This window comes from Oncorhynchus kisutch, linkage group LG18 (genome assembly GCF_002021735.2).
Source record: "Oncorhynchus kisutch isolate 150728-3 linkage group LG18, Okis_V2, whole genome shotgun sequence".
Taxonomy (NCBI): Eukaryota; Metazoa; Chordata; class Actinopteri; order Salmoniformes; family Salmonidae; genus Oncorhynchus; species Oncorhynchus kisutch.
Genome location: NC_034191.2, coordinates 46,668,163 through 46,683,594, shown reverse-complemented (window position 1 = coordinate 46,683,594; position 15,432 = coordinate 46,668,163). Strand labels below are relative to the sequence as shown.

The following is a 15,432-nucleotide window of genomic DNA, read 5'->3' as shown; positions in this document are numbered from 1 at the left end:
TATCTCCCTCACTAGCTTTAAGCACCAACTGTCAGAGCAGCTCACAGATTACTGCACCTGTACATAGCCCACCTATAATTTAGCCCAAACAACTACCTCTTTCCCAACTGTATTTAATTTGTATTTATTTATTTATTTTGCTCCTTTGCACCCCATTATTTTTTTATTTCTACTTTGCACATTCTTCCATTGCAAAACTACCATTCCAGTATTTTACTTGCTATATTGTATTTACTTTGCCATCATGGCCTTTTTTTTTTGCCTTTACCTCCCTTCTCACCTCATTTGCTCACATTGTATATAGACTTGTTTATACTGCATTATTGACTGTATGTTTGTTTTTACTCCATGTGTAACTCTGTGTCGTTTTATCTGTCGAACTGCTTTGCTTTATCTTGGCCAGGTCGCAATTGTAAATGAGAACTTGTTCTCAACTTGCCTACCTGGTTAAATAAAGGTAAAATAAAATAAATAAAAAATAAGCGAATGACAGGTCCAGTTTACTGAAAACCTTCCCACCAGCTAGAGTGGCCTTGAGAGTTTCAGTCAGTTCTGCATAGGTTCACTCCACTGCTTTTACTGGTTCAATGAGACCTTTCAGCAATCCATACTCAGTTGGACCCAAAACACTGAGAAATACGCCTGGTTTCTTTTCATTTTTGATTTCATTTGCAGCCAGCCAACGCTCCAAACGCTCTAAATAAGAATCTAAATCCTCTTTTGTATTCTGGTACTTGACCAATGGTTGACATTTTCACAGTTAATAGTTCAGTTTTCACATTTCTTGTATTCATTTTCAGAATTTTCATCAAATTCTTCACTTTCTCCAGTTCAGAAGATTCTGCAATTTCTTCATTAGCTGCAACCATTTGTAATAAAACACATTGTTCCGGTTACTAGTCCAACGCTCTAACCACTAGGCTACCCTGCCGCCTTCTTTATATGGTGGCAATCAGAAGACATTCATTTACTCAATAAATTATCCTTTTGTTCGATAAAAAGTCTCTTTATATCCAAAAACCTCAGTTTTGTTCGCGCATTTTCTTCAGTAATCCACAGGCTGAAACGCAGTCAAAACAGGCAGACAAAAAAATCTAAATTTAAATTCAATCCTCAGGTTGTTTTTAGCCTAAATGATCTATAATATTTCAACCGGACAATAACGTTGTCAATATAAGAGATAAACAAGGAATGCACTCTCTCGGGATTGCACATGAAATAGCTCTGCGACACGATAGGGTCCACTCATTCAGACTGGTCTTACTCCCTCATTTATAAGAATACAAGCCTGAAAACAATTTCTAAAGACTGTTGACATCTAGTGGAAGGTATAGGAACTGTAAATTGAGTCCTAAATCAATGGATACTGTAATGGCATTGAATAGAAAACTACAAAAACAACAAAAAAACAACTTCCTGAATGGCTTTTTCTCAGGTTTTCGCCTGCCAAATCAGTTCTGTTATACTCGCAGACACTATTTTAACAGTTTTGGAAACTTTAGTGTTTTCTATCCAACTCTACCAGTTGTATGCATATCATATCTTCTGAGTAGCAGGCCGTTTAATTTGGGCATGCTTTTCCTCCAAAAATCAGAATGCTGCCCCCTACACTAGAGAATCGCCTTCCATGCGATTATCTGAGGACAGCACCCCGCTTACAAAAGCATACAAACATTTTACAACCAAGTAAAGGAATAGCGTTAAAAATAATCACTTACGAAGATCTTTATATGGTTGCAGTCACAAGAATCCCAGCTACACAATAAATGTTCGTTTTGTTCGAAAAAGTCCCTCTTTATATCACTAAAACTCTGCTTTGTTGGCGCGTTTTGTTCAGTAATCCACTGGCTCACAGGCGGTCAAAACATGCAGAAGAATACATCCTAATAGTACTGGTAAAGTTCGTAGAAACATCTCAAACAATGTTTTATAATTAATCCTCAGCTTGTCAATTGTCTAAATAATTTATAATATTTCCACCGGACAATAGCATATTCAATAGAAATTAAAAACAACAAAGGGCACGTACTCGTTCATGCACGCAAACCACTGTCCACTGACAGAAAGGTCTCATTCGTCTTCATTTATTTAGAAAACAAGCCTGAAACAATGTCTAAAGACTGTTGACATCTAGTGGAAGCCAGGCAGTTCACTTTGGGCACGCTTCTCATCCAGACGTCGAAATACTGGCTGGGCCACTCAAGAAAATTAAGAGACTTGACCCAAAGCCGCTCCTGCGTTGTCTTGGCTGTGTGATTTGGTTCGTTGTCCTGTTGGAAGGTGAACCTTTGCCCTAGTCTGAGGTCCTGAGCTTTTGGAGCATGTTTTCATCAATTGTCTGTCTGTACTTTTCTACATTAATCTTTCCCTCATTCCTGAGTAGTAATCCCAGTCCCTGCAGCTGACAAACATCCCCATAGCATGATGCTGCCATCACCATGCTTCACCGCGGGGATGGTGCCAGGTTTCCTCCAGACGTGATAGTTGGCATTTAGGCCGAAGAGTTTAATGTTGGTTTCACCAGAGCAGAGAATCTTGTTTCTCATGGTCTGAGAGTCCATTAGGTACCTTTTGGCAGACTACAAGTGGGCTGTCATGTCCCTTTTACTGAGGAGTGGCTTCCATCTGGCCACTCTACCATAAAGGCCTGATTAGTGGAGTGATGCAGAGATGGTTGTCCTTCTGGAAGGTTCTCCAATCTCCACAGAGAAGCTCTGTAGCTCTGTCAGAGTGAACATCAGGTTCTTGGTCACCTCACTGACCAAGGCCCTTCTCCCCTATTGCTCAGTTTGGCCGAGTGGCCACTTTGGTAGTTCCAAACATCCATTTAAGAATGATGGAGGCCACTGTGTTCTTTGAGACCTTCAATGCTGCAGACATTTTTTGGTAACTGTAAGGGTCCTTTGTGTAGCTGGTGTAGAAAGTCATGGGGAAGTTCCAACTAGAGTAGGACAGCAGAATAGAGTAATCAACGTTCTTTACTCAAAAAGACAAATATACAAAGTAACATTACGAGCCCACAGACGGACTGAATTACAATAAACAATCACTCACAAACACAACATGGGGAACAGAGAAAAGTGGATCCGCGGTGGCTAGAAAGCCGGTGACGTCGACTGCCGAACGCTGCCCGAACAAGGAGAGGGAATGACTTCGGCGGAAGTCGTGACAGTAACCTTCCCCACATCATTCCCTCGACACAATCCAATCCTGTCTCAGAACACTACGGACAATTATTTTCAACTTAATGGCTTGGTTTTTGTTCTGACATGCACTGTCACCTGTGGAACCTTATATAGACATGTGTGTGCCTTTGCAAATAATTTCCAATCAATTGAATTGACCACTGGTGGACTCCAATCGAGTTCTAGAAACATCTCAAAGATGATCAATGGAAACAGGATGCACCTGAGCTAAATGTCAAGTCTCATAACAAAGGGTCTGAATATTTATGTAAATAAGGTATTTCAGCTTCGTATTTTTAATACATTGGCTAAAATGTCTAAAGTGTTTTCGCTTTGTAATTCTGTTGTAAGGTTCTGTATTTATTTTCTTAGTCAACCTTGTGTTCTGTTTCGTTGTGTTCTTGAACGTAGCCCTGTTTCTTTGTATTCTGTTCTTGAACGTAGCTCTGTCTTCATTTTTGATCATTGATTTCACCTGTGTTAGTTACTCACCTGGTCTCATTAAATCCTTATTTAGTTCAGTTCATTCTGTTTGTGCCTTTGAGGTATTGTTTGTTTTGACTCTACTAAGCCTTTACCCTAGCTCGTTTGTGAGAACCAGTTATAGCCTTCAGTCCTAGTTTCAATTCACCTGCTTGTTTGCCTACCTGTGTATGATGAAATAAACACCTGCCGAGCGCTGCGTGTGAATCTACACCTTTTTCCCCCTGTGTTTTCATTACCTTTATGTCCTCTGTTTGCTGTGTTTTTACCCTACCATGTTAATTGCTACCTAATTTCAGACTTTTGTGTAGCCTCCGTTCCTTATATTTGAAGATGTAGTTCAATAATTATCCTTTTTTCGAATGCGTTTTTTTTCTCTAATATTTATAAATACGATAAATAGAAAGTAAACTTTGTTCAGATGTAGCCTAGTGCGTAGAGCCTTGGGCCAGTAACCAAAAGGCTGCTGGATCAAATTCCCGAGCTGACAAGGTAAAAATCTGTTGTTCTGCCCCTGAACAAGGCAGTTAACCCATTGTTCCCTGGTAGGCTGTCATTGTAAATAAGAATTTAGGGCACATAAATAAATTAAGAAAGAGGCCTACCTTATTTAAGTTGCCATTGCCTAATATATTTTATTTATGCTCATTGCATATTTATAAAACACAAACTAGATAGCTGGTTTGACAGTCTGTGGCTAAAATGCTGCTAGCGCTAACTGCGTGTGACAGACACTGAGCATACATTTTCCAGAATCAATATTCATTGATACTCCTGTTTTAGTAATATCTGCTCTTTGTGCAGTTTGAGGTTAAATTATTGTCTATTACAGTAAAACAATGTCTCAATGTGTTTCGGTGTCCATAAAACTGTTTCTGTTGGATCAAACCTCAAATGCAAATAGCGAGTTGAAACCGCTTGTTGTTAGAGAGGAAGAAGTAAAATGTAATCTTTGTTCTTGTAAGTGGCAGAGGGAGGGGTTTGGTGTGTGTGTGTGTGTGTGTGTGTGTGTGTGTGTGTGTGTGTGTGTGTGTGTGTGTGTGTGTGTGCGTGTGCGTGTGCGTGTGTGTGTGTGTGTGTGTGTGTGTGTGTGTGTGTGTGTGTGCGTGCGTGCGTGCGTGCGTGCGTGCGTGCGTAAATGGGAAGGTGCACAGTCACAGCAGAAGAAGGCTTCATTGTCATTATATAAATAGGCCGATTTCCTTGCCCAAGCGTAAATTAGCATAATAAAAAAAACTCACAAAATCATCTGTAGCCTCCGAACTGTTGAAATGGAAAGATGAGAATCTCACGAACACAATGGTGTTCTCCGTTTTGCTCTACGACCCCCACAAGCGTCTTGGGACTTATCTGAAGTCGGTACAGCCGATCTGCCAAACAGTTTGGGCTACACACTAATAATGCCTCTATGGAAAGGTGACACTCCCACTAACATGTACATGTACATGTTTGTTGTTCTACTCTAGGATGCCCACAGGCCTCACAGGACTCGTCTGAAGGTCCCCCGGTACCAGTTGAAAAAAATGAATGGAACTACAGTGATATCGGAAAGTATTTTGTTAAGTTACAGCCTTATTCTAAAATGGAATATATATATATATATGTAATTGCTGCCAAAGGTGCTTCAACAAAGTACTGAGTAAAGGGTCTGAATACTTATTTAAATGTGATATTTCAGTTTTTTATTTTTTATGAAGTAGCAAACATTTATTTTTACTCAGTCATTATGTGGTATTGTGTGTAGATTGATGAGCAGAAAAAAAAATCCTTTTAGAATAAGGCTGAATACTTTCCGAAGGCACTGTATAGGTATATTTGTGTGTGTGTATGTATGTATATATTTAATTATTTTTAACAGGCGGTGCTGCAGCACCCCAAATTCCCATGGCTACGGATACTATAGGCCTCTATGTAGAAAAAAAGAGGAAGACACAGACAGAGATGCTTTTTCCTAAGAGAAAGAAAGAGAGAAAAGTGATCAGACAGAAAGAAAAGCAGCAGGGAGCCATGCTGTCAGAAAGTGGTCACCAAACAGCAGTCAGAAGAATCTCGATTCATCTGTGTCTTCCCCACCCCTACATTTTCTCTATTATTACAAGGTGTGAAGCGGTGTTAGCATTCGCTTTCCTGGTGGCTTCACACTAGCCCGCGGAATCCAGACACAGTTAGGGGAAGAAATATGGGTCCACAGAGCGATATTTCACTGGCACCAGTGCGACATTGATGGATGACGGATCATTAGACAGTTGCCAGTTTGCTTTGGTGCGGAGAGTTATTTTCAGCAATAATATATGGGACTAGGGATTGGATTGGAAGTTCAGAAATTTTGTTTTTGTGACGTAGAAGTAGCGCGCAAAATGGAGGATAGAGGAGAGAAATGTATTGATGTAAGGATATATTCATCTGAAATTATTCAACATTTCATTTTCACATTCATCAAATATGGGCTATTATTTAATGTAGATGTATCAACCTAAATGTACTATGCCTTTATATTTATATTAAAGAAAAGGTCATTACAAGTATTCTAAACTCCTTTCTCTCTCTCTTCTCTTCTTTTGTCCAGTGATGGTGCTGATGATCATGTCGATGCGTCAGAGGAAGAAGGAGCCATTGATTCTGGAGGAGGAGAGGGATGTGAGGGAGAACATTGTCCGTTACGACGATGAAGGTGGAGGAGAGGAAGACACGGAGGCCTTCGACATGGTAGCCCTCCGCAACCTCAATGTCATCAGAGACCCCAAGGTCCGGCGAGACGTCATCCCTGACACCCACACTTTCTTCCCCTACCCAACGTCCTCCTCCTCGCAGCCTGTCCACAAAACCCTGCCAGACAATGTGGTGTTCCGAAAGTTCATCTGGGACCGCCTGAAAGATGCAGATGTTGAGCCTTCAGCTCCGCCATACGACTCTTTGCAGACGTACACCTTTGAGGGGAGTGGCTCGGTAGCTGAATCCTTAAGCTCCTTGGAGTCGCTAAGTACAGACTCAGAGCAGAACTACGACTATCTCAGCACCTGGGGGCCACGTTTCAAGAAGCTAGCCGACCTGTATGGCAACAGCGACAGTAATAGCAATGGCAACAGCATGTCATAGCCAAAACTTTCCTGAACATAGACAACAAATATGTTATGATAGTCTGGGTTGAGAGTCTGTGAAAACAAAGTGAGATAGGAAAAATACAAGTGACTTCAAAGGTTGGGTTTGTTTATGTGCCTTGGATTTTGGATTTTCAATAGGGGTGACTTGGCAAGTTTTGACAAGTCATTTCAAAAGTGAGTTGACTGAAGAGCAAAAACATTAAAAGGTTTCATAGTTGGGCTGAGGTCCAGCGTACATGATAGGCTACAGTATATTTATGTGGAGAAACCTGTTCTCTCAATCCTGACATGGGCACCGACCCAGCAGTCTTGCATTGATGCATTCTCTTGCTCTTTTCGTTTAAAAGAACAAACTTTTCTCCTGAAGTGCCCAGTCCCGGCTGGCTAATCGGTAGAGTAGTCACTCAACTATTAATTTGAAAGTCATGAAGAGTGTCAATATTTTGTTTTTGTTCTGTGTTTTTCACAGAGACTATGAAGAAAATGTATTAAGTCAGACTCACAGAGAAAAGACAATCATCAAATCAAATTTTATTGGTCACATACACATATTTAACAGATGCGGGTGTAGAGAAATGCTTGTGTTCCTAGCTCCAACAGTGCAGTAATATCTAACAAATCACAACAATACACACAAATCTAAAAGTAAAATAATAAGGACAAGCAATGTTGGAGTGGCATTGACTAAAATACAGTAGAATAGAATACAGTATATACATATGAAATGAGTAAAGCACTATGTAAACAGTATTCAAGTGATTAGCGTTCCATTAAACCTCTTGATTCTAGCCATCCCGGATCCGGGATCGTGAATACAGCCTCAAGCTCATTACCATAACGCAACGTTAACTATTCATGAAAATCGCAAATGAAATGAAATAAATATGCTAGCTCTCAAGCTTAGCCTTTTGTTAACAACACTGTCATCTCAGATTTTCAAAATATGCTTTTCAACCATAGCAAAACAAGCGTTTGTGTAAGATTATTGATACTAGCATAGCATTTAGGCGTAGCATTCAGCATGCACCATTTTCACAAAAACAAGAAAAGCATTCAAATAAAATAATTTACCTTTGAAGAACTTCAGATGTTTTCAATGAGGAGACTCTCAAAGTTAGATAGCAAATATTCAGTTTTTCCAAAAAGATTATTTGTTTAGGACAAATCGCTCCGTTTTGTTCATCACGTTTAGCTACGAAAAAAATCTGTATCCAGGAGTGTAATTATCCCCGCAGCTCATTAGCATAACACAATGTTAACTATTCATGAAAATCGCAAATGAAATGAAATAAATATGCTAGCTCTCAAGCTTAGCCTTTTGTTAACAACACTGTCATCTCAGATTTTCAAATATGCTTTTCAACCATAGCAAAACAAGCATTTGTGTAACAGTATTCATAGCTAGCGTAGCATTTAGCGTTAGCATTGAGCTGGCAACATTTTCACAAAAACAAGAAAAGCATTCAAATAAAATCATTTACCTTTGAAGAACTTCAGATGTTTTCAATGAGGAGACTCTCAGTTAGATAGCAAATGTTCAGTTTGTCCAAAAAGATTCTTTGTGTAGGAGAAATCGCTCCGTTTTGTACATCACGTTTGGCTACCAAAAAAAACTGAAAATTCAGTCATCAAAACGCCGAACTTTTTTCCAAATGAACTCCATAATATCGACTGAAACATGGTAAACGTTGTTTAGAATCAATCCTCAAGGTGTTTTTCACATATCTCTTCAATGATATATCGTTCATGGAAGTCTCCTCTCTCCCCTGAATCACATGGATGAATGCGTGCAGCTTGGAGATTACGCACCAATTTCGACAAAGGACACCGGGCGGACACCTGGTAAATGTAGTCTCTTATGGCCAATCTTCCAATGATATGCCTACAAATACGTCACAATGCTGCAGACACCTTGGGCAAACGGCAGAAAGCGTAGGCTCATTCAGGGCACATTCACAGCCATATAAGGAGACAATGGAAAATAGAGCCAAAAAAATTCTGCTCATTTCCTGTTTGAAGTTTCATCTTGGTTTCGCCTGTAGCATCAGTTCTGTGGCACTCAAAGATAATATCTTTGCAGTTTTGGAAACGTCAGAGTGTTTTCTTTCCAAAGCTGTCAATTATATGCATAGTTGAGCATCTATTCGTGACAAAATATCTTGTTTAAAATGGGAACTTTTTTTATCCATAAATTAAAAGAGCGCCCCCTATATCCAAGAAGTTAACAGTCTGATGGCCTTGAGATAGCGGGGTGAACAGGCCATTGTTACAGGTGGTTGATGTCCTTGATGACCTTTGGCCTTCTTGTGACAACGGGTGCTGTAGGTGTCCAGGAGGGCAGGCAGTGTGCCCCGGGTGATGGGTTGGTCAGACCGCACCACCCTCTGGAGAGCCCTGCGGTAGCAGGCGGTGATACAGCCTGACAGGATGCTCTCAATTGTGCATTTGTAAAAGTAGGTGATGGTCTTAGGGGCCAAGTCAAATTTCTTCAGCCTCCTGAGGTTGAAGAGGCGCTATTGCGCCTTCAACACCTCGCTGTTTGTGTGGGTGGACCATTTCAGATCATCAGTGATGTGTACGCCGAGGAACTAGAAGCTTTCCACCTTCTCCGCTGCGGTCCCATCGATGTGGATAGGGGCATGGTCCCTCTGCTTTTTACTAAAGTTCATGATCAGCTCCTTAATTTTGTTGACGTTGAGGGAGATGTTATTTTCCTGCCACCACTCCGCCAAGGCCCTCACCTCCTCCCTGTAACCTGCCTCGTCATGGTTGATAATCAGGCTTACTATGTTTGTGTCGTCCACAAACTTGATGATTGAGTTGGAGGCGTTTGTGGCCACGCAGTCATGGGTGAACAGGTAATACAGGAAGGGGCTGAGCACGCACCCTTGTGGGGCCCCTGAGTTGAGGATCAGTGAAGGGGAGGTGTTGTTTCCTACCTTCACTTGGAGAGTTCTATCGTGTTGAAGGCTAAGCTATAGTCAATGAAAAGCATTCTTACATAGGTATTCCTCTTGTCCAGATGGCATAGGGCAGTGTAATAATCTGTGGATCTATTTGGGCAGTAAGCAAATTTAAGTGGATCTAGGGTGTCAGGTAAGGTAGAGATGGTATGATCCTTAACTAGCCTCTCAAAGCACTTCATGACGACAGAAGTGAGTGCTACGGGGTGATAGTAATTTAGTTCAGTTGCCTTTGCTTTCTTGGGTACAGGAGCGATGGTGGACATATTTGAAGCAAGTGGTGACAGCAGGCTGGGATAGGAAGAGATTAAATATGTACATTAACACACCAGCAAGTGGGTCAGCGAGCATGCCCTGAGGATGCAGCTAGGGATGCCGTCTGGACTGGCAGCCTTGAGAGGATTAACACGCTTAAATGTGTTACTCACGTCACCCACGGAGAATGAGAGCCCACTGTCCTTGGGAGCAGGCTGTGTCGATGACGCCTGCCCCTCAAAGGTGGTGGAAGAAGGTGTTTAGCTTGTCCGGGAGCAAGACGTCGGTGTCCACGACGTGTCTGGTTTTCCCTTTGTAATCCGTGATTGTCTGTAGACTCTGCCACATACGTCTTGTGTCTTAGTCCCTGAATTACGACTCCACTTTGTCTCTGTACTGACGTTTTACCTGTTTGTTACCTGTTTGTTTTACCTGTTTGATTGCCTTTACCTGACTACACTGTTTGTATTCAACCATATTCCCAGTCACCTTGCCATGGTTAAATGTGGCGGTTCAATGCTATTTGTGTCAAGTAGTCAGGTGTACAGATCTTTAATTTCCTGAGGGAGCTCTGAAATCTGTGTACATTTTCTCCTCTTAACATTGCATTTAACAGATGTTAGAATGTGGTGTTTGCCTTTAAAGTCTGTTTCCCTTAGGCTCAATCAAGTCCACTTTTATGTAATAATGATGTAACGTTATGGTTGAGATGGAAAATCCATATCCATCTGGTTTGAACTTTAAATAAAGTGTTTTTCATTATTTGCAAAGGAATTCGGAATTCACAGTCGATGTTGGATACTTGAATAAAGTGAAGGCTTTTTTGAATGGGTTTCAATGCTGGGCTGAAATTGAATTCTATACCTTTATTTAACTAGGCAAGTCAGTTAAGAAAAAAATCTTATCTTCAATGATGACCTAGGAACAGCAGGTTAACTGCCCTATTCAGGGGCAGAAAGGCAAATGTTTACTTTGTCAGCTTTTGGATTCAATCTTGCAACAATTCCGGTTACTAGTCAAATGCTCTAACCACATGGCTACCTGCAGCCCCATGGGTTACAAAACTAAAATACAATGCTCTCCATGTAGCTCACAGGAAATGCAGCAAATTTGTTTGTCCAAAAATTGAATCATTTCGTTAATTGGTAAGTGACACTGTCACGACTTCCCCCGAAGTTGGTGCCTCACCTTGTTCGTTCGGCGGTTGACGTCACCGGCTATCTAGCCTCCACCGATCTACATTTCTTTTTCCATTTGTTTTGTCTGTATTGTACACACCTGGTTCCCATTACGTTTGAATTAATTCCCTATTTAACCCTCTGAAACCATCATGGTTTTGTGCGTGTTTATTGTTGTCAGTTGTCTCGTTTATGTGATTCTGGATTTTCGTTCTCCTTGTTGGAAGATTATTTTTGAGTAAAGATACTATTATTACTCATCTCTGTGTCCTGCGCCTGACTCCGCCTTACCCACATCACCTAGACTCTGAAACACACACTGTATGGTGAGAAAACAGGAGGCAAAGGAAATATTTTCTTTCAAACAAAATGCCTTTTAAACAGTTCCCATTGGAAGTCAGCATGTTAATCAAACATTATTCTTATTTATTTTGAAGAATCATACATATGTGATGTTTGCGGATGTTTTTATTATTCTTGTGAACAATAAAAATGACATTCAGTTCCTCGAAAGACTGAGGGGACTTCTTTCAATTATTTTGAACAGAAAAAATATATATGATAAGTCAAATTCTTATCAAGGTGAACCAGATAGGCTTTGAGAAAAAAAACGAGGACTGTTTTGAAGAGATGGCGATGCAGAGCTGCCTTTTTGCCTGCAATGAATATCAGCAGGCGTAAAACGCAGACACACAAACATACATTTTCTTTGCCTTTGCACAACTCCGGTATCCAGATGGGAGGGGAGAGAAAGGGAATGAAAGCGAGGGGTACAGAGGGAGGAGGAGAGAAAGTTTTATGTTTGTTTCACGTCTCCTCTAGATGAGGCTTTGTACATGAAAGGCCCGTCGGAAACAAAGCAGGCTTCAAACTCTGCAGAGGCGTGTGTGATGACTGGCTTGCACGCTCTTGGACCTCTTAAAGAGCCTTTTGCAAATTAGCCAGACGCTCCTCCTGTGGTGATCAGCCTCCTAGCTGTGTGTGCTAATAGTTCTGGTCAGATCATGTGAACAGTGGCATTTACACATACAGTGGGGCAAAAAAGTATTTAGTCAGCCACCAATTGTGCAAGTTCTCCCACTTAAAAAGATGAGCGAGGCCTGTAATTTTCATCATACAGTGCCTTGCGAAAGTATTCGGCCCCCTTGAACTTTGCGACCTTTTGCCACATTTCAGGCTTCAAACATAAAGATATAAAACTGTATTTTTTTGTGAAGAATCAACAACAAGTGGGACACAATCATGAAGTGGAACGACATTTATTGGATATTTCAAACTTTTTTAACAAATCAAAAACTGAAAAATTGGGCGTGCAAAATTATTCAGCCCCCTTAAGTTAATACTTTGTAGCGCCACCTTTTGCTGCGATTACAGCTGTAAGTCGCTTGGGGTATGTCTCTATCAGTTTTGCACATCGAGAGACTGACATTTTTTCCCATTCCTCCTTGCAAAACAGCTCGAGCTCAGTGAGGTTGCTAGAGAGCATTTGGATGATCCAGAAGAAGATTGGGAGAATGTCATATTGTCAGATGAAACCAAAATAGAACTTTTTGGTAAAAACTCAACTCGTCGTGTTTGGAGGACAAAGAATGCTGAGTTGCATCCAAAGAACACCATACCTACTGTGAAGCATGGGGGTAGAAACATCATGCTTTGGGTCTGTTTTTCTGCAAAGGGACCAGGACGACTGATCCGTGTAAAGGAAAGAATGAATGGGGCCATGTATTGTGAGATTTTGAGTGAAAACCTCCTTCCATCAGCAAGGGCATTGAAGATGAAACATGGCTGGGTCTTTCAGCATGACAATTTATCCCAAACACACCGCCCGGGCAATGAAGGAGTGGCTTTGCAAGAAGCATTTCAAGGTTCTGGAGTGGCCTAGCCAGTCTCCAGATCTCAACCCCATAGAAAATCTTTGGAGGGAGTTGAAAGTCCGTGTTGCCCAGCAACAGCCCCAAAACATCTGCTCTAGAGGAGATCTGCATGGAGGAATGGGCCAAAATACCAGCAACAGTGTGTGAAAACCTTGTGGAGACTTACAGAGAACGTTTGACCTTTGTCATTGCCAACAAGGGGTATATAACAAAGTATTGAGATAAACTTTTATTATTGACCAAATACTTATTTTCCACCATAATTTGCAAATAAATTCATAACAATCCTACAATGTGATTTTCTGGATTTCTTTTCCTCATTTTGTCTGTCATAGTTGAAATGTACCTTTGATGAAAATTACAGGCCTCTCATCTTTTTAAGTGGGAGAACTTGCACAATTGGTGGCTGACTAAATACTTTTTTGCCTCACTGTACATATTTTTGCCCTACCTATGGTGTGTGTACTTTGCATGTGCTTGCCTTGCGTGTGTCTGTGTGTTGAGAGAGAGAGAGCAAGCACGTGCCATGGGATTGCGTACTTTTGTGCATGAATATCTCACCGCATGGTTTCATCTGTTTTTATTAAGTTTTGTGATGCAATATGCAGAAGAGGCAGCTTCTCGGGCTCCTTCTCGACAGCTTGCCAAGGTGCATGAAAACACTGACAGTACTGTAACTCATCCTGATGCAACAGCATGCAATGAGGTTGCTATGCATCTTTACTTGGGCCGGTAAATATGCTCCCTCTCCTTACAGGTATTGACATAGTTTCCAACACTTTGAAGAAAAGCAAAGGGAGAACATCTGAAGAGTATGATCCATGGGCCATGAGGAGCAAAGGTAAGCATGTGTACTAATTAATACTGACACTACTGTGCCGTATTGGCCACTCAAGAGTTGTAATGCGAAGAAACAGGAACAGTTATCGTAACTTGAGCTAACTTTTTTTCAAATCAAATCAAAATTAAATCAAGTCTATTGATATAGCCCTTCTTACATCAGCTGATATCTCAAAAGTGCTGTACAGAAACCCAGCCTAAATCCCCAAACAGCAAGCAATGCAGGTGTAGAAGCAAGGTGGCTAGGAAAAAATCCCTAGAAAGGCCAAAACCTAGGAAGGAACCAGGCTATGAGGGGTGGCCAGTCCTCTTCTGGCTATGCCGGGTGGAGATTTTAGCAGAACATGGCAAAGATGTTCAAATGCTCATAAATGACCAGCATGGTCAAATAATAATAATCACAGTAGTTGTCGAGGGTGCAGCAAGTCAGCACCTCAGGAGTAAATGTCTGTTGGCTTTTCATAGCCGATCATTAAGAGTATGTCATGTTCTGACCTTAGTTCCTTTGTTTTGTCTTTTGTTTTCAGTCTTTGTGTGTCTGCACCAGACAGAACTGTTTCGGTTGTTTCTTTGTTGTTTTGTTATTCAGTGTTCAGTTTACTTTATTAAAAAGATGAACACGTACCACCCTGCGCATTGGTCCTCACCTTCTTCCACCGACGACGACCGTTACAGAACCCCCCACCACGAAAGGACCAAGCAGCGTGGTAATGGACAGCAGCAGCAGCAGCAGTGATCGCAGGACTCCTGGACATGGGAGGAGATTCTGGACGGCAAGGGACCCTGGGCACAGGCTGGAGAATATCGCTGCCCCAAGGCTGAGCTGGATGTGGCGAAAGCCGAGAGGCGATGGTATGAGGAGGCAGCACGGCGGCGCGGTCGGAAGCCCGAGAGGCAGCCCCAAAAAAGTATTGGGGGGAGGCACACGGGAGTGTGGCTAAGTCAGGTAGGAGACCTGAGCCAACTCCCCGTGCTTACCGTGGAGAAAGAGGTACCAGGCAGGCACCGTGTTATGCCGTGAGGCGCACGGTGCCCCCGGTGCGTGTGCATAGCCCGGTGCGGTACATTGCAGCACCTCGTATCGGCCAGGCTAGAGTGGGCATCGAACCAGGGGCCATGAAGACGGCTCAGCGCATCTGGTCTCCAGTGCATCTCCTCGGGCCGGTGTACATGGCACCAGCCCTACGCATTGTGTCCCCGGTTTGCCAGCACAGACCACTGCGGGCTATTACACCTCGTAGCACTGGCCTGGCTCAGGTCTCCAGCATTCAGCCAGGTAGGGTTGGGCAGGCTCGGTGCTCAAGACCTCCAGTGCGCCTCCACGGTCTGGTCTATCTGGTGCCGACTCCACGCACCAGCCCTCCGGTGGCAGCCCCTCGCACCAGGCTGTCTCTCCGTCTCCTCCCTATAGGTGCTCCCACCTGTCCAGCACTGCCAGAGTCTTCCTCCTGCCCAGCGCTGCCAGTCTCCCGTCTGTCCCGAGCTACCAGTCCCCCGTCTGTCCCGAGCTGCCAGAGTCTCCCGTCTGTCCCGAGCTGCCAGAGTCTCCCGTC

General features: G+C 42.4%; 1 protein-coding gene across 4 annotated transcripts in view; it reads left to right on the top strand.

Moving 5' to 3' along the window:
* The window catches only part of LOC109909336 (cadherin-7-like), a 154,916-nt gene extending 148,114 nt beyond the window's left edge, over positions 1 to 6,802 (top strand). For 3 of the 4 annotated variants that reach the window (XM_031795251.1, XM_020508404.2, XM_031795250.1), the window contains one exon: positions 6,235 to 6,802. In XM_031795251.1, coding sequence (XP_031651111.1) covers positions 6,235 to 6,764 — 530 coding nt within the window. In that variant the 3' untranslated portion in view covers positions 6,765 to 6,802. The remainder of the gene's footprint in view (positions 1 to 6,234) is intronic. The other variant, XM_031795252.1, reaches the window with a different exon arrangement.
* The last annotated feature ends 8,630 nt before the right edge of the window (positions 6,803 to 15,432 follow it).